Source organism: Musa acuminata, chromosome BXJ2-6 (genome assembly GCF_036884655.1).
Source record: "Musa acuminata AAA Group cultivar baxijiao chromosome BXJ2-6, Cavendish_Baxijiao_AAA, whole genome shotgun sequence".
Taxonomy (NCBI): domain Eukaryota; kingdom Viridiplantae; phylum Streptophyta; class Magnoliopsida; order Zingiberales; family Musaceae; genus Musa; species Musa acuminata.
Window position 1 is genome coordinate 41,116,733 of NC_088343.1, and position 20,072 is coordinate 41,136,804.

Here is a 20,072-nt window from a genome sequence, read left to right on the forward strand (position 1 = left end):
TAATTTCATCTTAAATTAGTCAAAAATTTTAAAAATAAAATATCTTAACATTTTAAAAGTTAAATTAATCAAAAATATATCTTAAAATTACTAAAAATAGAAAATGGGTGATTAAGGATTCATTATATATTTATAATATTTCTTAAAAAATAAAAATTTAAATAAAAATGAACCTAAGTTACATTGTTTGTGAATATTGTTACACTGTTTGATGAGGGCAAAAATGACGATGTGACATGCCATGACGTCAACCATGCCTGCACAACACACTGCCCGAGGAGCTTTGACTCCGCCCACTCGACCGAGGCAGAGCACGTCGTCCGAGGCGTGCCCATACCCTGCGGTAGCTCGGTTCTCCACGCAATCCCAGTGGCAATGTCAGACGCCACGAGAGGTACTGTCCTGCCCCTGCAAGCAGGCACATCAGGTAACGCTAAACTACTCTATAAATACTCCTGAGTTCTAAACAAAGGGGGAGACACTTCTTCACTAGAAAAACTCCCTTCCACATGATCTGACTTGATCGTCGGGAGAGATGAGCACAACACACTTGGAGGCTTCTCTTCCTCCAAAACCCTCTCGACGCCATCATCTAATTTGATCGTCGGAGAGGTCGGGTCGAGCTCCCGGCCTTACCTGTGTGCAGGTGTGAGGCGGTGTCGCCTCTTCCCGACGCTGCGGCGGAGCTTCCTCTCGACCCGAACCACCGTGCACGACCTAGAGGGAGACCCCGAGGGACGTCGCCCGAGATTCCCGACATCCGGACCCCCGAACCGAGCCGCGTCGGCCCCGAGGCCACGGCTTAAACAGATGCCCCCGAGCATCACTGTTGGTCTAAATTCACCTTAAATCGATAGAAATAAGAAAATGAGAAAATTTTAACTTTTTAAAGGGTTGAATATATTCAAAATAGATCTTTAAAAGTGTAAAAATAAAAAAAAAGATCATTTATGCCTTCTTAAGACATTTATAAGGTTTCAAGAAACTTCTGGCAAAAAAAAATTATAATTTCAAGGGTGATTTCCTTAAAACATCTCTCTTTTTTATTTTGCCTTAAAAGGCACCCCTATTTTTCTTTTTCCCAGTGCCTCTTCAAATAATATCTAGAATACCCCTTGCCAATGGTAATGATACTTTTTCCGCCCATTTTTTCGTTAGTTTTGAACCATTTATAATATTTTTATTTAGCTCATTTATAATATTTGTCAATGAAATATTTACAGTATTTTTATTAAGGTACTAAATACACTATTAAAAAATACTATAAGTTATATTATATTGTGCATCTTTAGTTATCATTGCTTGTAGATCATTACCATACTCTATTTTTAGGTTTGTAGTTAATTTAATTGAGATTAAGAGTTCATTTGGATCATGTTTTCAAGTGGGTCTATGGTGTTTTTGTCATGATGGTCGGACCAAATTTTGATCCCTATTTGGGTTTGGGTGATATTATTTCTAAATTATTATAAAATGTATATATATATGAATTCTAGTAAGATATATGGTTTCTAGTTGTTTTGATTTTATTTGATTTACTTATAGTATTTTCTAATAACATTATAATATTTTTAATTGATGTAGTGAAAATATTTTAAACTATTGAAAAATATTATAAATTATATCATATTGTGTCCTTTTTAGTTGTCATTGTTCAAAGACTATTATGAAACCAAATTTTTAGATTTGAAGTTGATCTGATTCAAGTTATAGGTTCATTTGTGTTATTTATAATATTTTCAAGTAGTCTTGTGAGAATTATATTTAGGTAATTCAAATGGCATGACATGCTCTTTGTTTTATTTTTCCATATTTTTATGTTGCAAACACATGCTTTTAACTCTTGACAATGTGAATTTTCATATCTTTTGATGCAAAGATTGAAGTATCAACTAGAAAAGCCTATATGATTAGAATTAAGATCTCACAGCAACAGCATAGTTTACATCTTTATCTTAGCATAAGAACTTTGTATCTTAATCATTGTTTAATCATCATAGTTTCCTTTTTTAATGAATTTTTGACTATGTTGTTTACTGCCACCACAGTGATCCTGGAAATGTTTATGGCAGATTGAAGGAAAAACTGGACTGCTGAACTGTGTTCTCTGCAAACAGCTAAGAAACCATTAAGACAAAGACAAGATCTACATTGTTTATGAAATCTTCATCTTCTACTGATTCAAATACACGTGAACTTTGACCCTTATCAAGATTACAAATCTTTAGCCGGCAATCATATACTTTTCCCAACAATTACGTACAAACAAGAACAACTCCTTAAGACCTCATCTGGCCATGTCCAATGTACAGTTCAGAGGAAAAGACAATGATGCTTGTAAGATATCAATCTTATCTATCTAGCCTTGTGGTGAGGAGATAGGAAACTTCTTGTAGGAGTTGTGTTGAGATCATAAGTATATTTTAGTCAAAGGTTTGCAGAAATAAATTATTTGTTTGAACAAATAATTCTTTGGACTGTATTGAGTGTCTTATGCGATTCCAATGACTCGTGGAATTCTCAACGCTTTGATCTAAACAGACAACACCTTGGATCACCTCAAACTTACTCCTTTAAACGAGGGAAAGAGCATGCATGAAGGAAGACACAGAGAAGCACACTTCTTCGCTTTCCATGGACGCTTCTCGTCTCTGCAACTCCATCACCCTGCAGATGAGTGCAGCGTCGTCCGCCGGGAGGCGTTCCAACAGCAGCAGCTTCACGTGCAGAGCTCATCAGGCGAGGATGGGAAGGCCTGCAGCAGCCAATTTCTACCAAGTCCTCGCGCTCGAACCGGAGAACGCCGGGGCTGATGCCGTCAAGAGAGCATACCGAAGCCTGGCGCTTCGCCACCACCCTGATGTCTGCCCACCGTCGGGGAAGGAGGAGGCGACGAGGACGTTCGTCGAGATCCAGAGGGCTTACGAGATCCTCTCCGATCCAGTTCTACGCGAGGAGTATGATCATCAGTTGGGGTTGGTTGGTTCAGCTAAGCAAAGAGACCAAAGAGATGAAGAACGAAGAAGAGTGTATCCTAAAGAAGTGTGGATGGAGCAGCTCAGGGAGCTCAAATCTAGGTCAATGAGTCGCATGGGAAAGAAGAAACTGGAGTGCCTGTAAAGACGCACAAAATGGTAGTGATCTTTCGGCAAATTGTAGTGTTCAGAAATAAGCAAATGAAGGTGATATATAATTCCTCTGAGAGAACTTTAAAGCTGCATTGTGACTTCCTCTTTGATTCCACGATATATACATACATTAGTGCTCGACACAGAATATGCACAATCCTCATAAACAAATTATGAGGGTTTTGGACAAACTGTATTCTCATGATGTTTCTATCATATCTCACATTTTTTTAGAAGAATTTTGATCAAAACGATTTAATGTTATTACAAGATCGAGGAGTTGCTTAGAAACTTCCTTTCTCGTCTTCTTTAGAGGCATTCATCAGGTAATTTAAAGTTCACCTTTCGATGGCCGACCTGTTCTTTTTTGCTTCGTATAATCTTCTCCTTGAAGCTCATCAGGCACAACGACCCTAAGGTGACTGGGTCATAAGACTGGGTTGGATGATAAATACTTCAGATGATTACCTCAGGATAACATATATCTACCGGTACTTCAACTCCTCCCAAGTGAATAAAATGCAGTGTCCATCTACCGTGTATTATTGGAGCAGTTCCTTTTCATTAGTCAGCGACATATACATATACTTATTTGTAAGTAAAAAACTATGATTATATTATTATTATATAAAAATTAATATAAAATATTAAAATATAGATCAAATTTACTATATGTATTTTTTTTATATTATTTAGAAAATTATAGTGATACCGATCTATAAGGAAAACTAGACTCATCTTCTTTTCTCTTCTTATCCGTTATAATATCGCTAATATCACTATTAGTAATCGATTATAGACTAAAGAGAGATGTGAAAATATCACAATAGCGATGGTCGAATGTTGGTACGAATCCACTGCTCGAGGAGTCGATCGACGTGTGAAACCCACATATGGTTAACCCTCGAGCACCAATATAAAAGCTCTTGGCTAGCATTTGGCCAAATGATGACTTTTGAGAGGTAAATCACTGGACCATAATCTACGAGGGACCAAAGTCGAGAACCCGTCGACTCGAGCCTCTGTGCAGGGGCACGACGACTTTGAAGCCAATTCAAACCCTCAGCGAAAGCATGTCTAGCCCAACATCAAGCTCAACCCGACTTCAGTCCGACCCGACCAACAGAAATATGTGTTCCTGAGCCTTAACGATTCTGGACATCGGCTAATGGACCAAGCTGTGCTAACTCCTCGGTCACGATATGCGAGTTCACCAATATTTTGACGCTAGAAGGAGGGTCAGACATCGTAGGAACGCCCCGTGGGAGCTCACCTCATCGAAAACCCACTGGTGACCCACCTTCCCTTTGGACCTAGAGAGCAGCCCATCCCCGCCCTCGGAGATGGTGGCATTATGACACAAACGTCGGATCGCTACTGGCGCCTATTCGATGATCCAAGACTCTCCCCCCTTATAACCCTCGATCGTTTCACCCAAAGTGTTCCTTTGCCTTGCCAAGCAAGTATAGGCTTGACGAGAATAATGCAGACGATCGCCTCGTTTGTCCCATAGCTGGTACATTTGCATATGATGCATCCATTTAGGACAAAAAAAACATATTTGAAGCTTTCGACACATCTGAAATCATTCCATTTGCGCACGACGCATCAACCACCTTGGACAAAAAAAATCATTTAAAGCGTCTTAGACATCTAAAAACATTCCATTTACACATGATGTTTCCGCCTAGGATAAAAAACATTTAAAGCCCTTGTCACAAAGCATAACGGGGACAAAGATATGACCAATTTTTATGATCAATCAAGACTCGACACATTGAATTTCTCATTAAACTAATGATTACGATGACTTTCTCCGGCATGTTTTTATTTGGAACTTACTAAACGGATACTCATGGGTTTTTAATGCCTTCCAACAGAAGTTAACTTGACCAATAAAGGTGTTTTGCTAGATAAACTCTTCATGTAGTATTTTTTGCATGAAGTGAGATATATGGTACGAACATTTTTTACTTCCAACTGAAGTGAGACAAGGTATAAGAAACGAGAGTTTTCCTTTGTCGAAAAAGTTCTTCCATTTTACAAGTTCAAAATACTGAACGATCTTTTCTCTTCCAGATGTTACTCAAAAAACGAATTAGGTTGGGTCAATATTGTCAAGTTGAATCGATTATTATCAGACTCTATGATGCCCTGTGACTTTTGGTGGGATCCCTGGTTACAAGAATTACCTCTGTTGAGTTTTCCTTCGACACAAGCATGTAAAGTCTTTGGTAGCAGCCTTCCCTGTAAAGTTTGATCCATGACTTAATAACTTAAACTATTATGTTGAGTTGATGTTCGTGACATATGTTAATCTTGATCAGTTAAATTAAGAGTTATTACTATTTGATTTTTATATAATGTATTATTGTATAAAATTTGATATGAATGCGTGAAAAAAAAGATTGAGTCAGTGATTTGACTGAATGAAAATTTTCATATGCTACACAACGATGGGTAGACGAGGATGAGTAAAGATATACTATATTATGATTCGTAGAAGGGTAAATCATCGGTGTAAAGAAATATTGGGAATAAGATACGACAAAGAAGAGGATAAAAAACACTATAGAAACAAATAACAAATATAAGATCAAGAATACTTTAGGAAAGATATTTAGGCTTGAAACGTGTATAAACACTTTCCTAAAAACGATACTTGCACCATCTTCTCAATAAGATTGCTCTGGGTTTGATGCAAATAGTTTTAGTGGATATGACAAGCCTTTAGAAGATCTGTATTGAGCAAACAATAAAGAATCTTCAGAGAGGAATTAGAGAATGTCTAACTCAATCACTTGAAGAGTAAAGAAGAAGAGCATAAAAGAATTGTATTTGTAATTTACCCCCAAATAGTTATTTATAGATATTTTCTCAAAAGATACAATATTTGAAAATTAACTATTTTCTCAAAAGAAAAATTATAACTATTTTCTCAAAGACATGATATTTGAAAAATAACTATCAAAAAATAAAAGAAAACATCTTTTCAAATAAACCTTTTGAAAAGAAATTCTTTTTTTTCTTTTTAATTTGAACAATTTATAACAAAAAAACATCAAAATATAAAGTAATACTAAAACTCGACAATCTATGGGAAGCAGAGAGATGTTCATATAATAACTTCGAATAAAATAATTTAATAAGAGGTAGAATCGGAAGGTGCCATCAGCGTTGCTAACTACTAAAATTTTAAATATAAAAACCCAAACTTCTAAAATTTTAAATCCTCTATTTTTATTTGGTCTAAGGAAAACATCCATCTCATTTATATAATTAACTTATATTTGTTGACATAAAATATGCATTCCTATTTTAAGGAATATTTTGTAATCTTAAAATATGGAAAATATTTTTCATTGGTAATTATTTTTTGACTCGGAAATTTCATTTTTTTAGCTTTCAATAAACAGAAAAATCAAGGATTTTGGATCATTGCTCCCTCAATGTATTGTGATGAGGCCGTCAATAACTCCAAAAGAATCATAAACCACCTAAAAGAATAATTTTTCTTCTTCTTTTCTTTGCGTTTTCTTTATGTTTCTGATCAAAATAACACTACTTTTCTTACTCTTGACTGTTTAACCGTCCCGCGTAATGACCTTGAGGTTTATTGTTGTGGCCCACTGTCGACTCCAGTAAAAAGCCAGGTATATATGGAGTAGAAAAAGGCGGGGTAGGAAAAGCGAGATTTTTGGGTGTGTACATGTAATCTGAGCTAATAGCTCGGCGGACCGGCTCGGCGTGAATCCTAAGCGACGCGGCTTGACTCTTTCGCTTCAAATCAATGGCCGATCATCACCGATGATTGTCGCTCGCACATTCATGACCCTCGGATGTGTGTTCCGCCACGAGGATCATATTAGCCTATTTATAGGTCCTCTCTCTCTCTCTTCACCGTCGTCGTCTCTTCTTCACTTATTCTCGAACTCTCTGTCTCGCGGGCTAAGAAATCCTTTGTAGAAGAAAGAAACTCACGGTGGGTCTCTTCCGCTTCGTTTTCTTTCTTCCCCGTTTTTCGACGCTTGGATTTTGTTGCGATCTTTAGGGTTTATGTCGCGATTAGCTGTGTTGTTTCTGTTTCTTCTTTAAGTCCCTATTTCTTCTTTGATGCGATGGCATTGTGGATTATTTCATCATCTGGAAGTGACCTCGGGACCATGTATTGCTCGAGTTGAAAACAAAAATCTGTTTTTCCCGTGCGGGGTCTGTTCTTTTTTGGCGCTTGGTGTTGCCTCCACGCCAATCGGGACCGGGTTAATGATTTAGAAAATTTCTTCGTCGAGAATTTTGTGTTCTATAAACAAATCGTCGTTACCATTGGTTCCGTTGCGTTGTTTTGTGTCGAATCATTGTCTATTTCTCTCTAGGGTTTTTGGAGTTGATTAAGGGGTGAAGGAGATGGCGAGCTTCGGTGGTCTTAACACAGCTGCGGCGGGAAATGTGAACCCTAACAAGTCACTGGAGGTACAAGGCTCTGCATCACTCTTTTCATTGCCTCATCGGAAACCATTCTTCCATTCCTTTTCCGTTGTTAAAACACAGTGATACCAGTAGAAACGTTAGTAAGAGTTGTTTGTTGACTTTTGCCTCCGATGTAGCTTAGTGATGGTTTTTATTGTCGCTGCAGGTGCTTCCTTCCCCGAGTGATTCGGTTTCTAGCCTTAGCTTCAGTCCCAAGGGAAATTACCTGGTCGCTACTTCTTGGGATAATCAGGTCATTCCAATCGATTTCAAACTTTCTATTGAGAAGGATCCTCCATCTTTCTTGGACTTGAAGTTCATAGTATCTTTTTCTTTTCCATTTTGTTTGATGTACAGGTTAGGTGTTGGGAGATTATGGCTGGCAGCAGTCAACCTAAGGCATCAATATCACATGATCATCCAGTATGTTGATGGTTTTTTAGCTTTCCTCTGCCAGTAAACAGTTGTTGCATCATGAAGTCACTATTTTCTTTGTTTGCTAACAAATGGATTTTCTACATCAGGTCTTGTGCTCGACTTGGAAGGATGATGGGACAACTGTGTTTTCAGGAGGCTGCGATAAGACAGTCAAAATGTGGCCTCTGATGTCTGGTGGGCAACCTACTACAGTTGCTGCACATGATGCACCTGTTAAAGAAATTGCCTGGATACAACAGATGAATCTCTTAGTTACAGGGAGCTGGGACAAGACACTCAGGCATGCAACCCTGATTACAATAAAGTGGTGCCATTTCATGTCTAGTAACTTTGCTAGTTAATGTTCAACATGGAATGCACAATTATAAGTTCTTATGAAGATGTATATTTTATTAAATTACCGAAGTTGTTCCTGATATGTATACATATTTAAACGCTTTAATTAGCTGTTATGGGAATTGAAAGATATGATTCAGAACTTTAACTGCTTCAGAAGTGAGTAGCAATTTGAAAGATATGATTCAAAAACTAGTTATTCATCTTGACTACTGCAAGGGGAACTCTGAACTTGAGTTTCAGTGACAGAAGTTTTATATGTCAAGGGAATGTCAACATGGAATGCACAATTGCAAGTTCCCAAGGAGATGACATACATTAGTAGGAGATCCATTTTATTTAATTGGTGAGGTTGTCTCTGATATGTATATTTAATTGTTTCAGAACTTTATGTTGTTTATGTGAGTAGGAATTTTCAAAGATATGATTTGAAAGCTAGTTCCTCATCTTGATACCTGCAAAAAGAACACTAGATTTGACTTTCAGAAATAAAGGTTTTAGCTGTCAAGCGAATGTTAACATGGAATGCACAATTACAAGTTCAAAAATTAGTAGGGGGTCCATTTTTCTTTAATTTCTAAGGTTGTTCCTGATATTTAATTATGTATATGGGTTTAATTGTTTCAGAACATAATGTTGTTAATTTGAGTTGCAATTTTTAAAGATATGATATAAAAGCTAGTTCCTCATCTTTATACCTGCAAAAGTAACTCCAGACTTTTGTTAAGATTTTATTATTTAACTGAAACTATTATCTTCAATCTTTACTGGTATTTTTCATGACCAGTATGGTATTTTGACATGTTCTTGCAGAAAAATAATAATCATCAAATACTTTGAGGATTACAGAAGTAGGATTAAGCATTTATTTGTAAATCTGTAGGTGCTTTTCTGATTATGATGCAATTATTCTTTCTAATGCCACTTCCATTAGTTGTTTTGTATGCAGCTAAAGTGGCCTAATATGCAGCTATGCATGTTTTCATATGACCACCTAAAATATGTTTTATGCAACCTCATTACTTTATATATAAAATCTATTGCATACATGTTGTCGACATAAGCGTGAGAATATGATCATGTGATTTATATTTTCTTCAATATTGCTCCTACTATTACTATTATATTGGAAATTAGGAACTATAATCATATAATGTATGACCCATGATTGACATTTTATCACTTGAACCTTTTCTCTTTATTGGTTTCTTAAAACTTACCACCTGAAAAATACTCAAGTTGTAATTAATGTCATCCTGTCCCTAATTCAATTTGATGCTCTTCTACATTAGTTCATGCTAAGTTTGTTGAATTTTCTGCAAGATTTACTTTATAATCTCATTCTTGTCCTATAAAACATGTAATCAGATACTGGGATACTAGACAAGCCCAACCAGTTCATACCCAGCAGCTTCCTGAGCGTTGCTATGCTCTGACAGTGCAGTATCCTCTGATGGTTGTTGGAACTGCTGATCGACAGCTACAAATTTTTAACTTGCAAAACCCTCAGGTGATTCTTCTTTATTCTGTGTTTCAGGATGAATGTGTTTGTTCATTATAATTAACATATGCATATGACATGATAGATCTGTATCTTTTACCATGACCCTCAAGTAAATGCCAAATTGCTGAGTTAAAAGCTCATATTCATTGGCCAAACCTAAGCTACAGGACTAAATCTGATACTATTCATAAAACCTATATCTTTCTTCCTATTTAATAACTTCATATTGAATTGCAAATTTGCAAATTACCTATTTCACTAAACATGTTTTGGCTACTCTGTGGCATGTGGTTCAGCATTTGGTATTCTACTCTATATTCAGAGTATGTGACCACATGTGCAGGTCACATGAATATGAAACTTAGGTGCACTGGTGGACTCTGTTTTGTCTTGATTATTACTGCTTGTGTTGTTACATTGCTTCATTACTATGATATGTGGTCTGTGACTTTGTGATTACTATTACATTAGTAACTTACAAATTTTCATGTTTCTTAGAATTTATAACTTAAAATTGTTCTTAAATGAGTACAAGTGTGATCCAATAAATTCTTGGTTTTTGTAGATTACATTTTTGCCTATTAATAATTTAAACTTGTTAATTGTTCTTTATAACTTAGCTATATACTGATTTGAACATTCTAATATGAACCACATATTTAATATGTGTCTTATACTATTCCAAAAACAAAGGTCGCAAACTGCACGTAAATTATGTGGCAACCTTGTTTTTCCACATAGTTCAGATTTGAATATTCTAATATGAACCACATATATGTCTAATATGTGGTCTTATTACTATTCCAAAATCAGAAGTTGCAAAATTGTGTATGAATTATGTGGTAATCTTGACTTCCCACGTAGCTCAGCTGCTTTTTAGAACATAGTCTATGTTAGCCATACCCTATGTGTGATGCCTCAACATGGGTATCACTATAGGAGCTGTAATATCCTCAATTAAAACCCATGGTTGAAACAGTAGCATTGTTATTCTTTTTCCCCTAAGACTAAGATGATATGTACTTTTAAGAGAACCATATATGGGGAACTGAAGGTGCTGTTAACATGCATTGCTTAACTGGCATGTTAGTTTTAGGCTGGTTCAAAGTATGCTAGTGGATATTTTCAAATCAAATCACCTATTGAGCTTCTTTACAATGAATTATTTTATTGTTTATTACTTATTAGCAATCCCAGTGCCAAATTTCTTTCATATATACTCTTCATCTGCGCTGTTGAAACTTGCACAGGAAGGTTCATGTTGATATTTGCTTTTGTACTATTAACAGACAGTATTCAAGACCATAACATCACCTTTGAAGTATCAAACAAGATGCCTTGCTGCATTTCCTGATCAACAAGGGTTTCTGGTAATGTTTCACTAGAAGTGTTAGCATATCGGTCCATTTTCTCCTTGCCATTTATGCTTATTTTACTTTTTTAATTTGTAATGCTTATTTTTGTTCCCCTTTCCACACAAAAAGAAAAAGGTTCAGTCACCTTTGTTATTTTGCCAATGTCATCCGTGGCAAAGACCCCATTGCTTGTCCAAGCTCACAATTGCATGAAAAGGAATGATTTTTTGCTTGTTGCTTTGTGCTGATCAAGTGACATAAGGACCTCACTGTGATCTTTGGCTCAGGAGTATGTGAATTGCAACCATGTTTAGTGTAAAGATTCAGAGGAACTTGTGTTAACCCTGTTTCTTAATAATTAAAAAAAAACAGGTCTTAAAAATTTATCCGCTGCAATCTGATTTCAATTATTCATGTTAATTTTGTATTCTCATGAAAACAATGTTGCCTACTCTGTTAGTAGGATGAGGAAGTCCATAACCTTCATTTATTTTGGATATAATATTAAAGTTGATTGCAGTGTGGTGTTACAGTTTTTGCATTGTTAAAAGAATACTGAAAATGAACAATAGGTTTCCTGAGGCACTTCTCTTATTAATTTGTTCTGGTATATTGTTTCATCTAACACTACATTTTCTCATGTATTAGACTCTTGAAATATATGGCCTGACCTGTAGAGCCTATTGGAGCTGGAATCAGGGGTCCTGGAATTAATAGACTTCTGATTGGACCCCAAGTGAATAGAGTATGGACACAAATCATCTCATGTCTGTTTTGTTGTTGGTTTCCGCAAAATAAAATGTGGCATGATCCGTTAGCCTCATTTCTTGCACCAAGTAGCAGCAAAAAGGCCATGCTAATATGGAAATGAAACACTGAGAATCATCTTTGAGGAACTTAAAATGGAAATATATATTGCTGAAATTTGCCTGTCATATGATACCATTTTTCTTATGCTGTTTTTGCTAGCATTAGGGAACTGTTTTAACGTGCCTACAACTGTGCTCAGAGAGTGTAGTCCTAAAAGAATTGCCCCTTTTTCCAGTTATTTGTCTCTATTCTATATTTTTTAGGACAATAAGCACCTTGTATACTCTTTCATATTTTCTGACAGACTTCCTGTCTTATTGTAGGTTTTCTCAAAAAAAAAAAAAAAATCATATAATCAATCCTGAAACTTTGTCCGCTATGTTATTTATCTGAGTATATTTTTGTATTTATTCTCCACAATCAATTTTTCTCAATCTAAGCAAACTATCCCAAGCTTGAAAGCCTAGTGTACTAGGAGAGGGGGGGGGGGGTGCGGGGTTGGTGTTTGCGGGGACGGGTTGGGTTTAAGTATTAGGATTTTTTTATTAGGGCAAAAACATAAAACGAAAAAACTAGCTTACTAGGCAGTCAGCCTATTCGCATGTGGGCCATCCAAATTGGGTGGTTCTTGCTCGGACCAATATGTATTGCCTGTTAAACATTGTTTTTGGCATATTAGCTTTCATTTGGCTTTTGGCTCCTATATGGAGGATTGATGTATTATTACCAAAGAATAATTAGATCCATAACATCTATCTTTAACTTTGTCTGAATGCATCAAGAACAACTTGGTTTGCAATGTTTTTACTGTTTTGTGAATGTGATTGATTTAATTTTGGTAGATTTTCACTAAATCCTTTATTTTTTGGCGTATGCTCTTGAAGGTGGGATCCATAGAAGGAAGGGTGGGTGTACACCATCTTGATGATGCACAGCAAAGTAAAAACTTCACATTCAAATGCCACAGAGAAGGGAATGAAATTTATTCTGTGAATTCAATGAACTTCCATCCTGTAAGATTCTACATTTGCTTTCCCTGTTTCTTGTTACACTACTACATCTCTGCTATGCAAAGTGTAAAAGAGATTTGGTTAATAAGCAGTATCAGTCATCAAGGTTTCATGATTTTCTTTAATAAGTAGTATCAGTGACAAAGGTACATGATTTTCTTTAATAAGTCCTTTTAGTTTGATTTTCTAAACTTTTAATTTATGCTGTCACTTTTCATTTGTTTTATAACTAATGTTGAAAATTAACAATGGATCTTGACTTTTCCAATTTAACAATGAATCTTGGCTTTCTGATGGTACTCAGTTTTTGTTGCAACAATGATTTGCCCGTTAGTGTAGTCATTGTCTGATATACTCATCTGAAGCAGTTACATACATGGAAAAAGACATTATTATCTTTTTCAATACATGGAAAAATAGGCAATGATTTCAATAGGCGCTCGGGCGAGGCGAGGCCCGAGCGCCTTGCTTCATTTCCAGGCGGCGCGCCTGGGCGCTCGCCTGAGCCCAGGCGTCGGGCGCATCGGGCAAGTGCCTGGGTTAAACCATACGACCGAACCAGCGCTCGCCCGAGCCCAGGTGTCGTGCGCTTCGGGCAAGCGCTCGGGTTAAACCATACGACTAAACTTGCATTTTAGGTTTGGTTCGGTCTTCGGTGCTTTAGTTGGTTCAATCGAACCAACTAAAGCACTGATATCAGCCTTTTCTTGCGACTTCCCCAACCCTAATCTTGCTCTCCGCTCCCGCTACCCCTGCTCGCCACCACTATCGCCGCTCCCGCTGCTACTGCTGCCACTGTCATCGCTCGCCTCTCTCGCTCCCACTACCATTGCTCGTTGCTACTGTTGTCGCTGTCGTCGCCACTATCGTCACTCCTGCTGTCGCTGCTCGCTGCTACCACTGCCATTGTCGCCGCTCGCTGCTCTCGCTCTTGTTGCCGTTGCTCGTTGCTATCGTTGTCGCTGCTCTCAGTCACCCTCGGTCTTCCCTTACACTCTTCTCACTATATTGTTAACAGCAGTGTCTGCCGTACCGCCCGGTACCGATCCGCACTGTAGCGCACTGTAGCAATGCTACAGTGCTCGGTACACCTGGGTGTATCGCTCGGTACACCGTACCGTACCGGTACCGAGCCCAGGTCGAAATACCGGTACGGTACGATACGGTATTGCGAACCTTGGTTAACAGTATATTAATAGTATACTGCTAACTGTATATTAATAATAGTAACAGTATTTGTATTTATTAGATTAATAATATATTATTTTGATTTTAATACTGTTAATTTTTATTTATTTGAAATTATTGTTAAGTTTTAGGATAAATGGTATATTTTTATTAAATAATATATTTATTAATTATATTATATGATTTCATATTTTAGCGTCTCGCTTCGCTCGGGCGAGCGCCTAGTGCATCGGACGTTTTTGGACCTTGGCGCCTAGTGTTTTTTAAATCACTGATTATAGGTTGAATCATGTTGATGGGAGGCATTACATTGTCTCTTTCTGATGATTGGCTCTTCTTCGACTCTATAGGTATATTATCCTGATTTAGAGAGTTGATTCTAATATTCGAAATTATGTATGTCTCAGTATATTTCTTTGTCTTAATTTATGCAGAACGAAAGTAGAATTGTTTATACTGTGCACATTTCTCTCTGTGTCAATATTATATCATTAGTTTAAGATCATGATACATACATTAAATAAATTGTAGATAATAAGAATGTTGTTTGAAGTGTCAGTATGAAATCTATCATCTTGTACATTTCACATTTGGATCTTATGTGAAATATTTTCTGTAACAGGTTCATCATACATTTGCTACTGCAGGCTCTGATGGTGCTTTCAATTTTTGGGACAAAGACAGCAAACAAAGGCTGAAGGTCTGCTCATTCGGAGGACACTTTTTAATTTGCACGCTCTCTTTATTCCATGGTTTCTGTATTGTGCATCCTGGACTAAATAATCTCACATCATGATTCTTATTAGTTGCATAATTCTTCTGCATTCTTGAAGTTTTCTGGTATCATTGTAGTTCCATAAATCTTTTTCTTAGTATCTTCCACACACACCATAGTCTCCACCTGCTACTTGTCTATCCCTATCCTTTAAAGTTATATAGTATCAAGGATGATATGCCATCTGCTGATAGAGTACTTGTGTAATGCTATAGATAAGTATGAACATGCATGTAACAATATTTTGATTTGCCAATAAAGCAATCATAGGCTGTCTTAAAATGATTATCATATCCTTATGGCCATGATAAACTTGGTGAATATGTGTGATCATCAAATTTTTAGTTTGGAGAAATCACATTATTGTTGATCGATGACTAGATGGTCCATTTGATCCATTTAAATTTTGAAGACTGAGTTGACCTTTATATTCATATAAATACAAATACATGCATTAATACATGTATAATTTATCATAATTCAAAGATAAATGTAATTTATCATGGTGTTCTTTAAATGGACTGAGGCAGTTCTTTATTAAGTAGAATGACACATGGTGAGGATGGCATATTATATAACCATGCCATGTCATAATGGGATTTATAGCTGGTTGTTCCTACCACTACCAGAATGATAAAAGATCTATTTTATGTTTCCTGCTTTTCTGAACTGAGTGTTTTCTTGCTAAATTTTCAATGTCCTTTGTTATTAATACTATCTTACCTAAAACCAGATGTTAACACTTATGGGTTTGGATCTACTTAGGCGCTTAGCAAAATGATAGATTTGACAATTACGCTATTTTAATTAGTGACATTGATGTTGTCACGAAGGTTTGACATCCCGGATACCAGAACCGTGCTGGTCCATGGTCAGACTGATATTGATCCAGTCCGTGCCAACATACTTGCATAGTATGCCGACATGTAAGATTGTACCAAGAAGGGATGTTTCTTTTACCCAAGTTGGCGGCACTTTTAGGCTATTTAGAACCCTAAGCCATACTTTAAAAAAAATTGGATTGCCCAAAAAGGGGCAGTCGGCGTCCTGGTTTATGCTTGGACTGATAAATATTGGATGATATGAACCAGTCCGGGTGAAACCATAAACTATGATCAAAACCAAGGTCTGCCATACCGAAGCATACCGCCCGTATCGGGCGGTACGTACCGGTCCAACAGGTTATCGGTACGTGGATCGCCCGGTACCGCTATAGTGCTACAGTATGAAAAATAAAAAATTATTCGGTACACCAGGGTGTACCGCTCGGTACATCCTGATGTATTGCCCGGTACACCGGTACCATACCGTACAGAGCCCAGGTCGAAACGTTGGTACAGTACGGTACAACGAACCTTGACCAAAACTATATTAATAATATACAAGTTTTAAGCTACTTGGTGTGGAGACCTTTTCTGTTGTTTCCTTTTATTTATACTTGTTAAAGCCATTGCTTAAGAAGGACAGAAATCCACCAATAAGAATAAAATAATAATTAAATATTAATCAGTGGTAAGTGTTGCAAGGGGACAGTGAAATGTACTAATCAGTGTGTTGCATTGGCTGTTTTTAACATTTTATTTCTATAGAAGCATGGTGTGTTGGACATTTTTGAGCCAGTCTACTAGCAAAACAAGTGTTATTGCTTTTATTAGTTCATGATTTCCAAATCTGATAGATTTATAGGAAATAGAGGTATTTCTTAATCTAACAGTGGAAAACATTATTTGAATTCACTTGGTTGATTGATCGAGAAGAATAAATTTGTAAATTATATGAGTTGTGAAGCATTTTCTAGTCTGTCTGTAGTTCATCCGTATGAGTTATAAGGTTTAATTTAACTGTATTTGTAGCTAGTTACAGAAGTTTGTGAAATCATTTTTCTATGTACTTAATTACTTGATGCACGTCTTTTCACAAATCTGCATGTTTTTTATTTATTTCATGCCTTTGGTTCCTTTAAGATATTGATATAAGACAATTTTCTCATTCATTTTTTGTAATGGTGTTACCAATATTATCCTCATTCGTCCGTCGAGTCTTCCAATCTTGATTGGTTGTCCAAATTGAATAAATTTCATTATATTGTTCCACGAAGTATACAGTGTGTTTAGGTAATAATAATGAATCATACCTTTTCTTGAACAGGCAATGGCTAGGTGCCCACATCCTATCCCTTGCAGTACTTTCAACCATGATGGTTCCATTTTTGCCTATGCTGTAAGTGGTATATCATGTTTTTCTACCAATGTTTTTGAGACAAGGAAGTATATCTTTTGAGTAGTTATTGTAATGATTGCATTTGGTTGTTCTTCATGCAATATTTTTCGTATTATGTCTTTATGAAAGTGCATCAAGATTGTGATCTAATATTTTGCAAGTATATAATTATTACACGGTCTAAAATGCTTAAAACTTAAAAGTAGGTCCAGCAAGTGCATCTTACATTACGTGGACTAATCTGGTCATCACAATCTGTCATACAAATGGCTTGAAGCTCAACATATTACCCAGGAATATTCTTTAGTCGGCATGCCCAATTGTTGGCTCTATGCCATGATATGCTTCTTGCATTGTTCCTTAGTAGTGATTTCCTAATTGGGTTCACCAATCACATGTATAATTCTACTCCAATTTGATGTAAATTGTCAAACAAAGCTCCATAGGCCCATTGACCCAAGAACTCAATAGAACAAGGTTTTAACCATGTGGTTCAGATTACTTGAGCCTGGGTTTGTGAAAGTAAGTCCATCCTATCTATCAAACCACTAAGGTTGATCTTGAGGACTACTTAGTATGGATTTTGATTTTTAGTTGACATGTCTGTAGCAGTAGTGCTCGGAAGGGTACTCCATTTATTATTATCATAAAATTCTCTACCTTAATGATTCTTGAGGCTAATATTCCTACCAATGGTTGTTGGCTCTATTGATTCTTTTCTTTAATCATTAATGGGTTAATATCCCAAATCATCCAAGATCATCATGTTCTTATACCCTAAAAAGGGCAGTCTGATGCACATGAAGCTCCCACAGATGCAGAGTATAGGAAGAGTTAATGTATTTATCCTCCTTGTAAATGCTGTTCCTATCAAATTTTATTTGGACATCTTTCAGGTGTGCAGCCTCATTCTCTTCATATACTTATTATCCACCATACCAACTTTTGGGTATACTGAGCCTAAATTGAGAATATACCTGGTCTCGTAGCCAGCTGATAGAAGTTCCTCTCCAGTAAGGGAGATGATAAAAGTTCCTCGCCAGTTAATGAGGCTGTACTTGATGTGCTCTGTACTCTTTCTGAAATTTAATGAAATTAACTATTACAAACCTTAATTAATTTTAACAATCCTATGAAATAACTTATTTGTTGTGGCACTGCCTGTTTAACTACCTGTCTAAATTTGCAAACATTTGGATGTCCTGAGTGTTGATCATAGAGTATTCTGAGCTACAAGATGTGATAATATTCAACCGATGCAGGTCTGTTATGACTGGAGCAAAGGTGCTGAAAATCATAATCCAGCTACAGCAAAGACATACATCTACCTTCATAGCCCTCAGGTCAGTATTAGATTCAGTTTTGAGACCTCTTTCGTCCCTTCAATCATTCAAACCTGTCTATGCTAAGACTATTGTTATCGCATCTCATCCACTGTGATTATTTACAATAGTCTTTATACATGTGGCGGTGGCTATTCCCTTTCATGCACGAGTTCTTGCATAGATGTCTTCGTGTGCTCTGTACATAATGTGTTCCGCAAACTTGCATCAATCGACCTAGCAATTATATTGTTTTTCCAACATGACAAATTACCATAAAAGAAGAAAGTTATAGATAACATGCTGCGGAATGTTGGAGGAATTTTTTAATGCTGCTGACATATGCACCCCCTTTGATTTTCAAAACAGGAATCCGAGGTAAAAGCAAAGCCACGTCTTGGAACTGGAAGTAGAAAGTGAACCTTTCAAGTCCTCGAGCTACATTGGTTTTTTTGTCGTCCTTGCTGTGCATCTGTTTGCTTTCTGCACGCTTAGTATCTGTCATGTTTTTTAAATACATATAGTGGTGAATACTCCGGTGCTTTAGTAACTAGTGAACTTTTTGGTTCGTATTGATTTAGGAGCTTCACATTTGTATGTACATCTCATCATAAAAGATGACAGGCCGCATGTGAAAGAATCAGTCATCAGTTCTAGCAGTGATCAATTTAGCTCATTCTCCTACCTGTAATCTATGTATCTAAATGCTTGATTGCTGATAGTTATGCTTAGTCACCAAGCAAAACACTGTCAACATTAAACTTTTCAATTATGATATGAGGGATGAGATTTTTTGGGGTTCAGGTCTTGCTTATCCGTGCAAACTGGGTTTGGGTTTGGGTTTGATGGAATAGTTGGGTTCCAAGTCCTTTTTGTTGGGTCAGGTTTAGGTGAAGTGAAATTTAAGGGTGCTCCATTTGCATTATAACATGAAAATTTGATATATTGTGTATTTTTGATATATCCATGTCCATCTGTTCGGATTAAAGAAGAGTTCGTAGACCCTTTAAATTTATATTGGGTAGTATGGATGATTAGATTGCTTTTTTTTTTTTGAGAAAGATGCTTCTTTTGGTAAGAAGAAACATGAGAAAAATGGCAACCTATCATAGCCTCTTGACAAAAAGGACCTTTGAGAACAATCTTGAGTGGCAAAAATGATCCATCATTTTTGTCAAGGAACGCGTTAAGGAGTCACATTCAGATGTGATAAACGAGTTACCAGAGTGAATCCTTATGTTAGGATCAATAAAATTCTGCAGATTAAGTTCCCTCCCATATCTTTTGACCAAGATATATGCTCATGAGCTTGGTCTTCACTATCGAAAGAACACTTGTACATCCAACAAAGCATAGGAGGGGACAGCTAGGTGAGGAGGGAAGAAGAAGAAGAAGCGGATCTTCCATCGTGCAACTTTATCTTTTATTGGGAACATGAGTGAAAAAGAAAAAACCTTGATAGGGGCCAAATTCTATCAGATTTTACGACAAATATGATGATCCATTAATCAAACTCGAA

The 20,072-nt window shown here is 36.6% G+C and overlaps 2 protein-coding genes across 2 annotated transcripts; both read left to right on the forward strand.

Annotated features, from left to right (window-relative positions):
• Positions 1 to 2,595: 2,595 nt before the first annotated feature.
• On the forward strand, positions 2,596 to 3,120 carry LOC103989865 (chaperone protein dnaJ 20, chloroplastic). The gene has a single exon (XM_009408810.2). It carries the CDS (start codon positions 2,596 to 2,598, stop codon positions 3,118 to 3,120), a length of 525 nt encoding a protein of 174 aa, XP_009407085.2.
• A 3,856-nt stretch (positions 3,121 to 6,976) lies between these two features.
• Positions 6,977 to 19,356, forward strand: LOC135615625 (protein RAE1-like). Its single transcript, XM_065114408.1, has 12 exons — positions 6,977 to 7,110; positions 7,502 to 7,598; positions 7,762 to 7,848; positions 7,953 to 8,018; positions 8,120 to 8,313; positions 9,738 to 9,879; positions 11,163 to 11,243; positions 12,923 to 13,051; positions 14,859 to 14,936; positions 17,160 to 17,231; positions 18,494 to 18,574; positions 18,923 to 19,356. The coding sequence occupies exons 2-12, from the start codon at positions 7,533 to 7,535 to the stop codon at positions 18,971 to 18,973; spliced, it is 1,047 nt and encodes a 348-aa protein (XP_064970480.1). The 5' UTR covers positions 6,977 to 7,110; positions 7,502 to 7,532; the 3' UTR covers positions 18,974 to 19,356.
• Positions 19,357 to 20,072: the final 716 nt, after the last annotated feature.

Excerpts from the sequence above, each read along its gene's own strand:
- LOC103989865 (XM_009408810.2), top strand. The coding sequence starts at position 2,596 with ATGAAGGAAGACACAGAGAAGCACACTTCTTCGCTTTCCATGGACGCT.
- LOC135615625 (XM_065114408.1), top strand. The coding sequence starts at position 7,533 with ATGGCGAGCTTCGGTGGTCTTAACACAGCTGCGGCGGGAAATGTGAAC. Across the intron at positions 7,599-7,761 it reads ACCCTAACAAGTCACTGGAG|GTGCTTCCTTCCCCGAGTGA; the intron begins GTACAAGGCTCT and ends TTGTCGCTGCAG. Across the intron at positions 11,244-12,922 it reads CTGATCAACAAGGGTTTCTG|GTGGGATCCATAGAAGGAAG; the intron begins GTAATGTTTCAC and ends ATGCTCTTGAAG.